Raw genomic sequence first — 14,126 nt, 5'->3', positions numbered from 1 at the left:
ACAAACTGTACAAACTGACTCAGCTCAAGTCACGATATTACTTCAACACTCCTACTGATGTATTCATCCGATAGAGCTGAACGTGTAAACGATTAAAAAAAAGAAGTAAAAATAAACTAAAAATACAGTAGAGTAAATCCTTCCATTATGCTTAAATATGCTAAATGCATGTCAAAAATCTCCTATCTCCGTGTAAGTTCTCAGTCATCCAGTTGAGTCATAAGAGCTTGAAAAGAAGGAAGAGGCTTCTCCAGTGCTAGAACAGCTGGAGTAGAGTCCCTGCTCTATACTCTGCTTGGACTAATAAAGCAGTGGGTACTAGCCCACTTTTAGAAACAGGGGCCGACTCCAGTGGATGCTGGTCAGGTGCTCCAACAGGAAAATGCCCCTAACCTCGGGACTGTGGAGCATGAATAACAAAAATAAAAGCATAAAACAGCTGGAAATGTTAGGACATGTTCTGCGGATGTTGCAGGTTTTGCAAACTTCCTCGGGCACTTGGAGAAAATGAATTGGTGGAATTTTCCTCTCTGAATACAGACCTGTGGAGTAATGGAAACTTACTGGAAGTAATCATCAGACATGGCGCAACCTGTGGGTGCAGCGTCAGTAGGTGGCAGTGAATGATATAAATACGAGGCACGATGCAGTAATTACACAGCATCACAGTTAACCTGTATGAGAGCAACATGGAAGGACACCACAAAGGTAAGACTTTAGGAAGTTATTCTTTATTTAGAATGAGAGCTAAATTTCACAACCAGGAAGAGTGTTAAATCACCAAGCACTCTAATAATAATAAGTGAATCCTAACTGTCCGACTGTGATTTTCTACAGAAATTACTGTATAAAACTCATAGCAGGGTTAATGGGTTGTGGTAGCTTTGTGTTAGTGGTGAGAATCCAGCTATTTGGTTCAACTAGGTGTGCAAAAGGTAATCATGCTTTACTAATGTCTTCCTTAATGAAATTTCATGTCAAATATCATGTTGCTACAGGCAGCTTCTTCAATGTGCTCTGTAGTGTTGGACTCTTTGAGTACTCTGAGGCCAACTATTACAGTTCTGGGTCTTTGTTGGCATTACAGATTGTAAAATTAAAGTATCAAGCCAGTGCTTTCTGCTCTCTGCTTTCTGTCTCTGATAGTTAACCCTTTAACGCCCGAACTATGAAATAAGTGCCAGGAAAGTTGCTTTTTTTGATACTGGACTGTTTATTCTGACAAATGAGAGAAAAAAAGAAAATATATGAGTTTTAATTTGTGTCATAACCACTATAGTTAAGAGATATTCTGCCAATTACTAATCTCACTTTGAGGTGTGATAATGTTCTGATCTGTTTTGGCTTTTAGTTTCCTCTTTGCCGTGTTCCAGACAGGCTGCTTTGATTTGTCTGATGTGTCAGGGAAACAGGGTTGTTGGGAAACAGGGTTGTTGGGAAACAGGGTTGGTGGGAAACAGGGTTGTTGGGTGACTGGGTGTGTTTGAAAGTGGTCAGTCTCAGCACCAGCTGACGTAGGTGACTGTTTTCTGGGACCTTTTTTGGGCTTTGGAATGGGGTATGGTTTAAGAACTGGATTTAAAACTTGACTAAAAATGTGAACACTTAACTCTGGCTGACCGGCAGTTCTTGGTGTTTTTCTGTGTTTGCGTAAAGTCTGTCGGCAGAGTTTCTGTTGGGTGTTTACCCCAACAGCCATAGCTGTGATGACTGGGTGGACCCCATACTTCACTACCCTGCAGAGCAATGGGCATTGAACTCTAACTGGAATTTAGAAATGTAAAAATAAAAACGTTCTCTTAACTGGATTTAGAGCTTTTAGAACCTTTCCTTTAGTGTATTCACCATGTTGATGTTATAATTATGCTACTATGGTTATACCAAGGTGTCATACTGTTTTAATGTGGGATGATACCTGACGCCTCTTTTCTGTGTTTGAAAGATAAAACACTCTTATCCAAATTTCTCTCAGTACTATAACTAAGTCAGCGTTGAGGGTAAAGTGCAGAAGTGAAATCAGCTTTAAGAGAGAAAAAATCTTACAGCAAAGCAGATTACAGAAGAAGGTCTGTGTCAACTGAACGAGGAAGTGTTACACACTAAGAATTAAAGAAATGGGAAATTGGAAGAAAAAGATGAATTGCTAAATCATTCGTTAAGCACTTTCTTGCCAAACAATCTTTTACTTCAGCCAGCTTTGAGGAAAGCTTTGGAGAGGCTTCTTTATCTTTATCTTCTGTCATGTTTGTACGTAATTTGCATCGGCTGAGCTTTTCAAAATGTATCTAGTTTTTGAGAAAGCCACTAATCAGAGGTGGGACCGAGTCATTGTTTTGCAAGACTCAAGTAAGTCTCAAGTCTTTATCCTCAAGTCACAAGTCAAGTCTCAAGTAATGTCAGGCAAGTCAGAGTCGAGTCTCAAGTCACTGGTGTAAAAGTCCGAGTAAAGTCACAAGTCTGAAACTTTGAATTTCAAGTCCTTTCGAGTCTTTAAAAAAAAAAAAGAAAAAAAAATGTCGCAGTTATATGCTAAATGTAAATATTAGACCATGTGATTTTAAAATCTGTGTTTTTCTCAACACATGACGAAATAGTGAACTTAGAAAATATACACAAATTGTGAAATTGCACCTCTATAAAATGCAGCTCAATTAAACTTTGCTCCAAGAATAATTTTCACCGACAATTCTGAGATAAGCTGCATGTTATTCTCAGTGTTGGGGAGTAACGGAATACATGTACCGCCGTTACGTATTTAAAATACAAAATATGAGTAACTGTATTCCGTTACAGTTACCGTTTAAAAAGGTGGTATTTAGAATACAGTTACTTTGTTGAAATAAATGGATTACACGGCGGCACTTCCCTGTTTCATATTGTGGCGGGTCAGGCCTGTTTGGGTTTTGTTTGACAGCTACGTTCTGTTGTTCCAGGCGGCAGCGTTACGGTTGCCATGGTTACAGGGTGACGCTCTCTCTGCGTGTTTCCTGGGTGAGAGAGCGCCTGTTGTTGTTGTGCTAAGCTAGACAGAATGCTACAGGTATAGCTCTAAAGAATGTAGCATCATAGGCAGTGTAGTCCGTGCTGCAGGGAGAATGGACTGCCATACCCGTTATGTGTCTGTGAGCGAGGGAGGGAGAAAAAGGAAAAGTACGAGCTGTCATCGAGCAAAAACGGGAGCTGGAAGCATGTAAATATAATAATAACCACTGCAGCCAAGAAGAGTGCCTGACGAACCCAGTTGTAAGTAAGCTATTAAGCTATTAAAGCTAGTTTTCGGCTACGGCCCGACACAGAACCCACCGTATTAGCCAGAGGTCCTTTACTACGGTTTGGAGCCTCGGACCTTCAGTAACAGTAATAAATCACAGCAATAGTACATTCAAGTAGTTGTAAACAGCATGATAATATATTAAGTAATCCAAAGTATTCAGAATACGTTACTCTCATTGAGTAACGTAACGGAATACGTTACAGAATACATTATGGGGCATGTATTCTGTATTCTGTAATGGAATACATTTTAAAAGTAACCTTCCCAACACTGGTTATTCTTGGATGCGCTTGTAGGACCGGCTTTAAAATAGCATGACAAAAATATCATACACATTAAAGTTAGTTGACATCACAAAGTTAGATGAAGTCAGCTATCTCATCGTAGCAAAAGAGAAGCACCACCTACCGTTCTTTATGCAACCTCAACTGTCGGACAAAGTTGGAAGTTGTTCCATCTCTGTCTGTGATTCTCTACTTGCATGTTTTGCATGTTGCATTCCGTTTTTTTGTTGACTACTTCATAGTTTATGTACCTGAAAAAAATAACTCCTTGCAGCATTTTGGAGCGTTTTTTTTTCTTAAAAAAATCTGGTTAATTTGATTGGCTGTGCTACAGCTCACGCACACATACATACGGAGTGTGGTTGGAATAAATGAATGAATGAATTGAATTAATGGTGCACACTTTCTATATAATATGTGTGTTAAATTTTAGATTTGGGGTGAAATATCAAGTCTTTTCAAGTAAACCGGCTCAAGTCCAATTCAAGTTCCAGGTCACTGGTGTAAAAGTCCAAGTCAAGTCACAGTCTTAGAACATTTTTTCAAGTCAAGTCTAAAGTCATAAAATGAATGACTCGAGTCTGACTCGAGTCCAAGTCATGTGACTCGAGTCCACACCTCTGCCACTGATGTCAGAACTCATATGATTTCATTTGTCTTTATTCAGAGGAGAAAACCAGTGATGTCCAAAGCCCGGCAGATCCAGGTCATCCGGTGAAATGTTCTCCAGTCATCATTGACAATATTCTTCTGAATGGACCCACTCTGAATGTACTTGCATCAGAGAACTTCATTCACCAGTCCATGTCCATCATTGTGGAAAATGCAATAAAAAAGGCCACAGATGTCAGAGAAAAGGTAAACAATGAATGTATTGATATGTAACTATACGACAGCAAATTCTGCTCTGTTTGACTTCGACAGTGACATGTTTGTTCCTGCTGATCAGGTTTGTGAGTGGCGCTCTCCCGAGCAGCTGAAAGAGCTGCTGGACCTCGAGCTGAGAGATGGGGGAGAGTCAGAGTCTGAGATCCTGCAGCGCTTCACAGATGCCATCAGATACAGCGTCAAGACTAGTGAGTGTTTGAAATGTAATGAACTGAGATTCGAGCACAGAGACACCACTTTAGGAAAGTGGCTTCCTGGGCTATTCTGGTGTTTCTGTAGCAGTGATGTGGAGGGACATTTAATTAACCCAGGCTACCAGATGTAGATACCAAATACCCTGCAGACAATCATCAGAACTATGGGTAGATCAGGAGATAATGGCCCCTGGGCATAAACGGGCACAAACAACACGTTCTCACTCCCAAAGCGTAATATTTGATGCTAAGTGACAAATCGTCAACATATTACACCTCTGGGCACCCAACACGTCCCTAAATGACGAGATTGGAAAAATAAGGAAACGTGAGTGCTGTTTGAAATCAATCTACACATGTTTGTTCATTTCACTTAAATCGCTTTGGAAAACACTATTTAACATCATTAAAGTGCTGGTTAAAGTTAGGGAGAAGGTTATGGGTAGGGACAAGGATAGAGATAGGGCTGGAATACATGGCTGGAACGTGTATTACTGGGAGACCATAATTCTACTGGTGTCATCCCTGCGCGTAGCATAAGAACGTGGAAGTTCACCTTTCACGCTCCTCAGGAACGCCGCGGGACGTGACAAGTCGTCGGGATGTTACGCCTCAGGCATAAGAAGCTATATGTCGTTTAGTGGTCCCTCATGCCTTTGATGTAATTTAGCACCTCTTTAACTGTTGACACCTCTTTTCTTTTATATTTCTGACATCAGTCTGCTGGAGTTTGTCTCTGTAGCTGTTTTGTGTTGGCCGAGGTTTTGTATTTCACTGGATTTTTTTGTAGTTTCTTTGCTTGTCTTTGTTGTAATTTTGCTTTTTCTTTAGTCTCTTTACAACTCCTTTTTTGTAATTTTGTTATTTTTTTTTTAACTCCTTTTGTGTCTCTTTATACTGTTATTCCATTTGGATTCCATCCAGATGTAAATTCTGAATGAAGAAAAGACACTTTGATGTATTTTACTTACTTACTTCAGGATGTTTGATTAGCCCTCACGTGATTCTTACCTGGCCTGATTCAGCTTTTAATATTTTTTAGCTCATCCTCGTTTCTTCAACCAACTGTATGCTGGGATGGAGCCCTACTCTATGGTGGCAAGCTTCATTATTGAGGCCCTCAAGCCCAGTCTGTGAGTACTACACTTATTTACAGCTAAATACTTTGTAGAGAAACCTTACAGGATCCTTCAATATTCAGTAGTGTTGTAAGATTTGGTAAATGTTTGGTTTTTAATCAGGTACACATACGAGGTGGCTCCAGTCTTCACGCTGGTGGAAGAGGCTGTGTTGAAGAAGATGATGGAGCTGATTGGCTGGAAGGATGGCGGAGATGGAATCTTCAATGCAGGTATAATCGCTGACAGATAATAACAGCAGGTATACCAGAGTTGGAGAAAGAACGTCAACTAGGGATGCAACAATACCAATTTTTACAAACCGATACGATACCGATACTTGGATATGAGTACTTGCCGATACAGAGTACAAAAACCGATACTTCTACCACACACACACACACACACACACACACACACACACACACACACAAATGCAATGATTTGGAAGACAGGTGTTATTTTATTCTCTGCCGATAAAAAATAAAATCTTAATAAAAATGACCACAAAAAAATTTCAAGTGAAAAATAAGCACTTCTGTTAAATTATTGCAGAGTCTCCACATTGTAGTTTAACAAAATACCACTGAACTATTGGCACTGTCTCGAGCTTTCAGAATAATAGTGGGCGGTTGGGAATTTCCTATCGCGGCTCGAGTATGCTGAGAAGACGGTGCAATCCTATGTTTTCCACGGCTGGCATTGGCTGGTCATCCAGAGCGATAAAATGAGTCAGAGCCTCTGTTATTTTAACTGCCTGTGGATTTTCTCTTGACATTTTTCATCGCTTTTCCAAAACCTGAGTTAAAGTTGGCTGTTCCACACTGCTGACATTTTGTTTAGCCTAGCTACAGCAGCCTCCAGTTTCTCTTTTTTATCTGGAGCCGCCAGTCTCACTCATCTAACCCTGTGCCTGTTTAGCGCGAAATGTCCCCCTAGTGGCCAATCTAAAAAACTACAACAGAAATGACATGCCACCCTCTGATTAATGAAATAAGTTAGTATCGGTTCATGGTATCGGTTAACTTTCATGAGTATGAGTACACACACATTTTACAGTATCGGCCCCATCCTGCATCCCTAACGTCAACATATCAAGTCATGAAACTGATAAAAAAAAATGAGTCTATGACATCACCTCTTCTTTTAACAACACATTGCACATTTTTTAGAAGATAGCCAATTATTGTAGTGATGAAAACCAAATGCTTATACTATACTGGCTGATACAGGAATTTAACTGCTCAACAGCTTAAAACCTGCATGATAATGCATCCAGTGGTGACAGGTTCGTATTACAGAAAAGCCAGTTTAGCAACTTCTTGTAATGAGTCAATCAGTTGTGTTATATTACGATTCTTTGAGAAATAAGGATGATCTTGGTGGTAGTATATGTCTCTGATTACGCTGCCTCTACAATTGTTAAGGTTGCCCATGCCGTGCGCACAAAAGCTTCCACACCGTCACAGATTATGTGTTTTGAACTGTGTGCGCCACATTTCAGTAAAATAAAGGCTTTGATTTGTGCATCATTGCTTTGTCACAACCTTTTTGGACACACAGTAGAATGTTAATATCTTTTTCTTAAGAAAATAAACATCTCCTACGTTTTTTCCTTCCAGGCGGTTCAATGTCCAACATGTATGCTGTGAACTTGGCCAGGTACCGTTGCTGCCCTGACATAAAGGAGAACGGCCTCTCTGCAGCTCCACGCTTGGTCATGTTCACGTCACAGGAGGTACGTTTTCTAAAGAGTCCTTACATAAAAAATTCTTTGACAGATTTTTTTTGGACCACATTTTCTTACTTCCTAAAAGTAAATCCTAAATATAACTTGTCTCAGAAGAAGCTCTTCTCTGTCCTTTGTCTAACCCTCTTAATAAGCAAAACATTCTTTTCTGGCCTATTTAACACAAATGAACGTTGGCATGAATGTTTTACTTGCTTGATTAAGCAGACAAATCTTGCATCTCTTGAGGGGATGCTCGCCTTGCAAATCTACCAGATTCTTTGAACAACGGGTCGCGCGGTGAAATTAGATCTGCTTTGTACGACCGTAATTGTTGCATAATTCTTCCTTTATCTCTTTCAGTGTCATTACTCCATTTCCAAAGCAGCAGCTTTGCTGGGGATTGGCACAAAGAATGTTTGCGCGATACCATCTGATGAGAGGTAAAGAGCCACTCGCACACTCCCGTCTGTTTACACCTACAGAGGGACCTGGCATTGCACGGTCCAGAGGTGGTGTGGGAATACCTCATTGTGTTTCAGTGAAAATGACACTTAGTCTGCTGGGGTAAAAATGAGTTAGTAAGCTGACTGAATGATGAGTTGCTGTGTGTGTTTTTCAGAGGGAAGATGATTCCTTCTGCTCTGGAGGAGCAAATATTGTCTGCCAAAAGTGAGGTGAGCGAGCAGTCGCTGGCTGTTGTGATGGGCTTTAATTAAAGTTGCAGAATTATTGAACAAAATGTTCCTGTGCATGTGTTCAGGGTGCAGTTCCCTTCATGGTAAACGCCACCGCAGGAACCACAGTGCTCGGAGCGTTTGATCCCATCGATGTAATTGCCGACATCTGTGAGAAGCACAACCTGTGGCTGCATGTGGATGTGAGCCCTATGATTAATTAATCAATTTATTTATTTCCTGTAACCATGTCTGACAATCAGCTCTTCTTATTATAATATTCTCTTTTTTCCTCAGGCATGTTGGGGAGGAGCAGCTCTGGTGTCCAGCAAGCATAAACACCTGTTAAAGGGCATCCACAGGTAAACAGGCAGCTGTACGGATGAAGGCATCATTGCCTCTTAGTAAAGTGAAATGCTGATCGTTTCCTGTTGTAACCTCTCCTCCCGCTTTGTGCTTTTGATCAGAGCCGACTCTGTTGCCTGGAACCCTCATAAGATGCTGATGGCATGTCTGCAGTGCTCGGCTTTCATGGTCAGAGACAAAACGGTAAGCATGTATAATCCTCATCAACAGACTCCTCATCTGTGGTCCAGAAACAGCACATGTGTTCAGTTTTCAGTTTTATTTGTCATATGCAAGTTAGCACAGGGTCAACATTGCAATGAAATGTGTTTGATGAGCAGCAGTCACTCAGCAGCATGATACAGTAGGAGAAAATATAATAAAATATAATAAAAAAAAAAAATAGAAAAATAGTAAGAAGCAAAATATTAGAGAGACATGGTAAAAGAGAAAAGATGACTAAATATATATGCAGTGTTGGGGAGTAACGGAATACATGTACCGCCGTTACGTATTTAAAATACAAAATATGAGTAACTGTATTCCGTTACAGTTACCGTTTAAAAAGGTGGTATTTAGAATACAGTTACTTTGTTGAAATAAATGGATTACACGGCGGTACTTCCCTGTTTCATATTGTCGCGGGTCAGGCCTGTTTGGGTTTTGTTTGACAGCTACGTTCTGTTGTTCCAGGTGGCAGCGTTACGGTTGCCATGGTTACAGGGTGACGCTCTCTCTGCGTGTTTCCTGGGTGATAGAGCACCTTTTTGTTGTTGTTGTGCTAAGCTAATAGGCAGAATGCTACCGGTATAGCTCTAAAGAATGTAGCATCATAGGCAGTGTAGTCCGTGCTGCAGGGAGAATGGACTGCCATAACCGTTATGTGTCTGTGAGCCGGGAGGGAGAAAAAGGAAAAGTACGAGCTGTCATCGAGCAAAAACGGGAGCTGGAAGCATGTAAATATAATAATAACCACTGCAGCCAAGAAGAGAGCCTGACGAGCCCAGTTGTAAGTAAACTATTAAGACTCGACTGTACACCGTGTTCGTGTTTTCCTCCAAAAACAATAAGTTCGGTTGGAGCAGCCTTTCAACGCCTCTCTCTGTCTCTCGCTAACAAAGTTGACCCAGACAACAAAGTAAAGCTAGTTTTTGGCTACGAGCCCGACACAGAACCCACCGTATTAGTCAGAGGTCCCTTTACTACGGTTCGGAGCCGCGGACCTTCAGTAACAGTAATAAATCACATCAATAGTACATTTATGTAGTTGTAAACAGCATGATGATATATTAAGTAATCCAAAGTATTCAGAATACGCTACTCTCATTGAGTAACGTAACGGAATACGTTACAGAATACATTTTGGGGCATGTATTCGGTATTCTGTAATGGAATACATTTTAAAAGTATCTATATCTATAAATATAAATATATGTACACTAGTGATTAAATAAGAAAATCTTGAAAAGAAATATGAGGGGGGGGGGGGGGGGGGGCGGCAGATGGAATATTGCACAGGAATGAGCAGCAGAAAATTACAGTATTGCACTTTTAAATATAAATATCAATAACAATAAAGTGAAGTGACCAGTGCAGATCATACAGAGTACTTGTGAAGCTGCAGGGTAGCTTCTGAGTGCTGTGTGTGTTTAAGTGTTGTGGTTGAGGTGTCGTATGGCTTGGTGGTAAAAACTGTTTTACCACTTTAAACTGTGACTGTGACTTCTTACATTTTCAGCCTCTTTACAGCTCCATATAGTCAGGCTAAATCTTTGACAGGAAAAAAGTTATAAATTATAACAAGCTTGTCACTACTTGTGTGTTAGCTACACAAGTTAGAAAGAAAACTTTAAACTACATAAAAGTTATAGTCAAACACAAAAGGTCAGTTGAATGTTAGCTTTGGCTCCCACTCACTTCTCTCAAGGCCTGCAAATTCACACCAAATTCACACCATCGTTAATCTCTCACTCGGCTCTTTCTGTTAACAGAAATTCAAACTGGAAATGTAGAGTTTACCATTCTAGACAATAACTGTACTCCTTATGTGTCCGGACCCATCTTCATTTTTACATAAGCCATACACCCTATATACATACATACGTATATATTGTTTAACTGAGTTATGTTTGGACATTATTTCATATGTAATTATATCTATGTGACAAATACCTTAATGAATACTTTAAGGTTAACATAAAGGTGAGGCCTGTTTTATGTTGGTCCATCAGTGGTTGTTGAAATTCTTGCTGAAAGGTTTAGTGTTAAAGTCCAGCTCACACAACTCAGCAGACATGACTGGAATATTAATGTACATCAGAGAAATATGACCAGCCACATGTGCTTAATTAACAAGCTGAGGCTAGGACACATCACCAGTCTATCTGTCTATATAAACAGTGGATCATTAGACAGCTATGTGCTTCAGCACAGTCATTCAGCAGAGCTTTGGGCCTGGGGTGGATCAGTACAGTTCACTGCAGACTAGTTCTCTTGTAGTTCCACATTTTGGATTTATATATAATGATAAATGCTCGCATAAAGGCCTAGTTGCATTATGGTGTCAACGTGTGTAGGCTTACACTTTTTCCAAACTGATTAAGAATCACTGAAGGAAAGCAACTTTAAACAGAGTAAAAGGTAACATTCAGTACAGTGAGAAATATCCATCATTATCTAGCCTTGTGCAGACTACAAGTCCGGGTTTCCTGTGTTTGTTGTGCTGACATAAATAAAAAAAAGTTCTCCGACTGATATACCAGAGTCTATTACCTCCTGTTAAAATATAAAATCACTCTATATAACTCATCTGTGTCCTTCTGCTCCCTCAGAGTCTCCTGCAGCGCTGCCACTCTGCTCGGGCCTCTTATCTCTTCCAGCAGGACAAGTTCTACGATGTCAGCTACGACACGGGGGACAAGTCGGTGCAGTGCAGCAGGAAGCCGGATGCTTTCAAAATCTGGCTCATGTGGAAGGCTTTGGGAAGCAGAGAGCTGGAGCAGAGGGTGGACAGAGCCCTCGCCATGGCAGGGTCAGTCTGAGGAACCATGGGCTGCAGATAAATATCACAGTGACCGCATGGCAATATTTACTAAATCAGCTCATCACAGAAATAGGAAACAAAAATGTATGTAGTGGTCCTTCACACTACAGAAGTATTGCTCATTCATGGAATACAGGCTTTGCAGCATAAATGACAGAAGAATAGACGCAGCAGTGCTTCATGCACAGAGACTGAGGACTGCAGTGAACTAACTGCTCTAACTTTAACTGACAAGATGAAACTATGTGCACGACTGTGGGGACTAAGCTGGTGCACAGCGCACTCTAGTGGCCATTTCTGTGAATGACCTCAGTAATAAGCAAAAATGTGGAATGGCATTATTATCATTTATGTTTAATTTCAATAAAATAAAAATAATAAAAATGCAAAATATACAGTAACATTATAATAAATTACTTAATTAATGAAAAATATTACTCTTTTTAAAATGATTGGTTGGCACACTATACAACCCCTAGGCTATATAGTGCATTCTCAATGCATTTTACAGATATATTTGCTTTAATAAATCAAAAATATCTAGTTAATTATCGATATGAAATATTAAAAAAAACAGTTACTTTATTATTAACCCCAATTCTGAAAATATTGTGATAAATGCAAAGACTTTCCCTATGACAGCTGGGACAGGCTCCACCCCTAAGACTAAGTATTATTATGGCTTGTATGTTTAGCGGTGGAAATGATGATATAAATCTGTGCTGCGATCTGAAGCTAAATCTTCTACATCACAGATATCTGGCAGAAGAGATCAAGAAAAGAGAAGGATTCCGTCTGCTGATGGAAGTAAGTTAATTCACACTAAACCACTAAATTTCATGTCATTACGAACCACAAAAAGAAGCATTTCATTCATGTTTTTATTTATTTATAGAAGTGCATACATCTCAATTTTGTATTTTCTCTACAGCCTGAATATGCAAATATTTGCTTCTGGTACATTCCACCCAGCTTGCGAAACCTTCCAGATGGCCCTGAGCTCTGGGAAAAGCTCCACAAAGTAAGTCGTTAACCACCTAAAAGTGACTTTCTAAAATTTGACGGTGACCAAATCCTCCGCAGTGTGTTTTGTGCCAGTCATTGCAGTGTTTCCTCCCTCCTCCTGCAGGTGGCACCTGTGATCAAAGAGCGCATGATGAAGAAGGGCAGCATGATGGTGGGCTACCAGCCCCACGGAGAAAAGGCCAACTTCTTCAGGATGATCATCATCAGTCCTCAGGTCAGCAGGCAGGACATGGACTTTGTCCTGGATGAGATCAACAATCTGGGAAAGGACTTGTGATGACTCTCCAGCTTTGCACATCAGGGGCAGGCTTGTTGAGAACAGGGCCGGTTTTACCGCCACCATTATGCAGCCCCCTCCACCTTTCTGTTTTCACTTCCTTTTGTTGTTTACAATAAATTTATTTAGTCTATTTAAATGTAAGTAAAGCAGGGAAGTGATATAACGACAGGGGCAGAGTTGTATGTTTGTTTACCTGCTACCTGATTTCCTCTTGATTTATTTTTATGCCACAGTTTTTATATGTGAGAGTGACATGCTGTTTGTCTTTTGTCAGTCCCAAAACTGATTTCACTCATCAATTTGTGAATGGCTCATTAATCCGCCAGCTTGCACTAAGAGTGCTCACATAATCCAAAAAAGATGTGTTAATGTTTTACCAGAACACAGCAGCTGGTCAGCAGAGGCCCCACACAATGACTTAACAGCCACAGCATGCATTCATGTTTATCTCGCTAAGTGAGCATATCTTTGTAGATGCCAGTGACCTAAAATCCTTTGTGACTCTGCAGAAGTTCATAATGGAAGCAGCAGCTGGCAGCAGGGTATTTAAGTCAACATCAGAGAAATACCCCAGCAAACTTGAAATAAAATATCTTAGCTGGTTTCTTTTCACAAATAAATGAATCTTTATGCAGGGCCCAGAATGAAAGGAAGACAAAAGCAAACAGAGATAGCAGACGAAATATATCTACATCTAGCTATCTGTCTATCTATCTCTCTCTCTCCACACACACACACACGTATTGTATGTAGAATTTATGACATGCTGGTGGTGGTGTGTGAAAAATATCCACAAACAAATGCAACCAAAGCCACAAAAACCACAGATAATAGAATAATTATTAAAAGAAAACTTCAGTCTCTGTGGTAATGTGCCACTAACAACTGGTCAACTATCACATCCATGCCTTTTCCAGACTCATACAGTAAATGCATCACACACAGTGATGTAACCAGATTCTTACTCTGGATGGCATTACCTTGGCCTCCAGTAACACTGTGAGGAACCTTGGAGTCATTTTTGACCAGGATATGCTCTTCAATGCACATATTAAACAAATATGTAGGACTACTTTCTTCCATTTGTGCAACATCTCTAAAATTAGAAATATTCTGTCTCAGAGTGACGCTGAAAAACTAGTTCATGCATTTATTACTTCCAGGCTGGACGACTGCAATTCATTATTATCAGGATGTCCTCAAAACTCCCTGAAGCCTTCAGTTTTCAGGCCCCTCTTCTGTGGAACCAGCTTCCAGTTTGAATTCAG

At 40.2% G+C, this 14,126-nt stretch overlaps 1 protein-coding gene across 2 annotated transcripts; it reads left to right on the top strand.

Moving 5' to 3' along the window:
• The first annotated feature begins 620 nt into the window (after nucleotides 1-620).
• Nucleotides 621-14,074, top strand: LOC102797463 (acidic amino acid decarboxylase GADL1-like). Of its 2 annotated transcripts, none has more exons than XM_087847926.1 (15): nucleotides 621-708; nucleotides 4,226-4,416; nucleotides 4,508-4,634; nucleotides 5,683-5,773; nucleotides 5,882-5,991; nucleotides 7,381-7,496; nucleotides 7,851-7,930; nucleotides 8,110-8,164; nucleotides 8,251-8,367; nucleotides 8,462-8,526; nucleotides 8,632-8,713; nucleotides 11,341-11,540; nucleotides 12,308-12,359; nucleotides 12,484-12,573; nucleotides 12,682-14,074. In XM_087847926.1, the coding sequence occupies exons 1-15, from the start codon at nucleotides 690-692 to the stop codon at nucleotides 12,853-12,855; spliced, it is 1,569 nt and encodes a 522-aa protein (XP_087704052.1). In that variant the 5' UTR covers nucleotides 621-689; the 3' UTR covers nucleotides 12,856-14,074. The 2 variants fall into 2 exon arrangements, with proteins under 2 accessions (XP_087704052.1, XP_087704053.1); XM_087847927.1 differs by lacking the exon at nucleotides 621-708 and adding an exon at nucleotides 3,108-3,243.
• The last annotated feature ends 52 nt before the right edge of the window (nucleotides 14,075-14,126 follow it).

The sequence above is a fragment of the Neolamprologus brichardi genome, chromosome 11, assembly GCF_056152115.1.
Source record: "Neolamprologus brichardi isolate AB-2024 chromosome 11, ASM5615211v1, whole genome shotgun sequence".
Taxonomy (NCBI): domain Eukaryota; kingdom Metazoa; phylum Chordata; class Actinopteri; order Cichliformes; family Cichlidae; genus Neolamprologus; species Neolamprologus brichardi.
The sequence above is the reverse complement of the archived record's forward strand: the minus strand, read 5'-3'. Positions and strand labels throughout refer to the sequence as shown.

Coding starts and splice junctions, on each gene's coding strand:
- LOC102797463 (XM_087847926.1), top strand. Junction 8,714..11,340: donor TCATGGTCAGAGACAAAACG/GTAAGCATGTAT, acceptor CTGCTCCCTCAG/AGTCTCCTGCAGCGCTGCCA. Junction 11,541..12,307: donor AGAGCCCTCGCCATGGCAGG/GTCAGTCTGAGG, acceptor TCTACATCACAG/ATATCTGGCAGAAGAGATCA.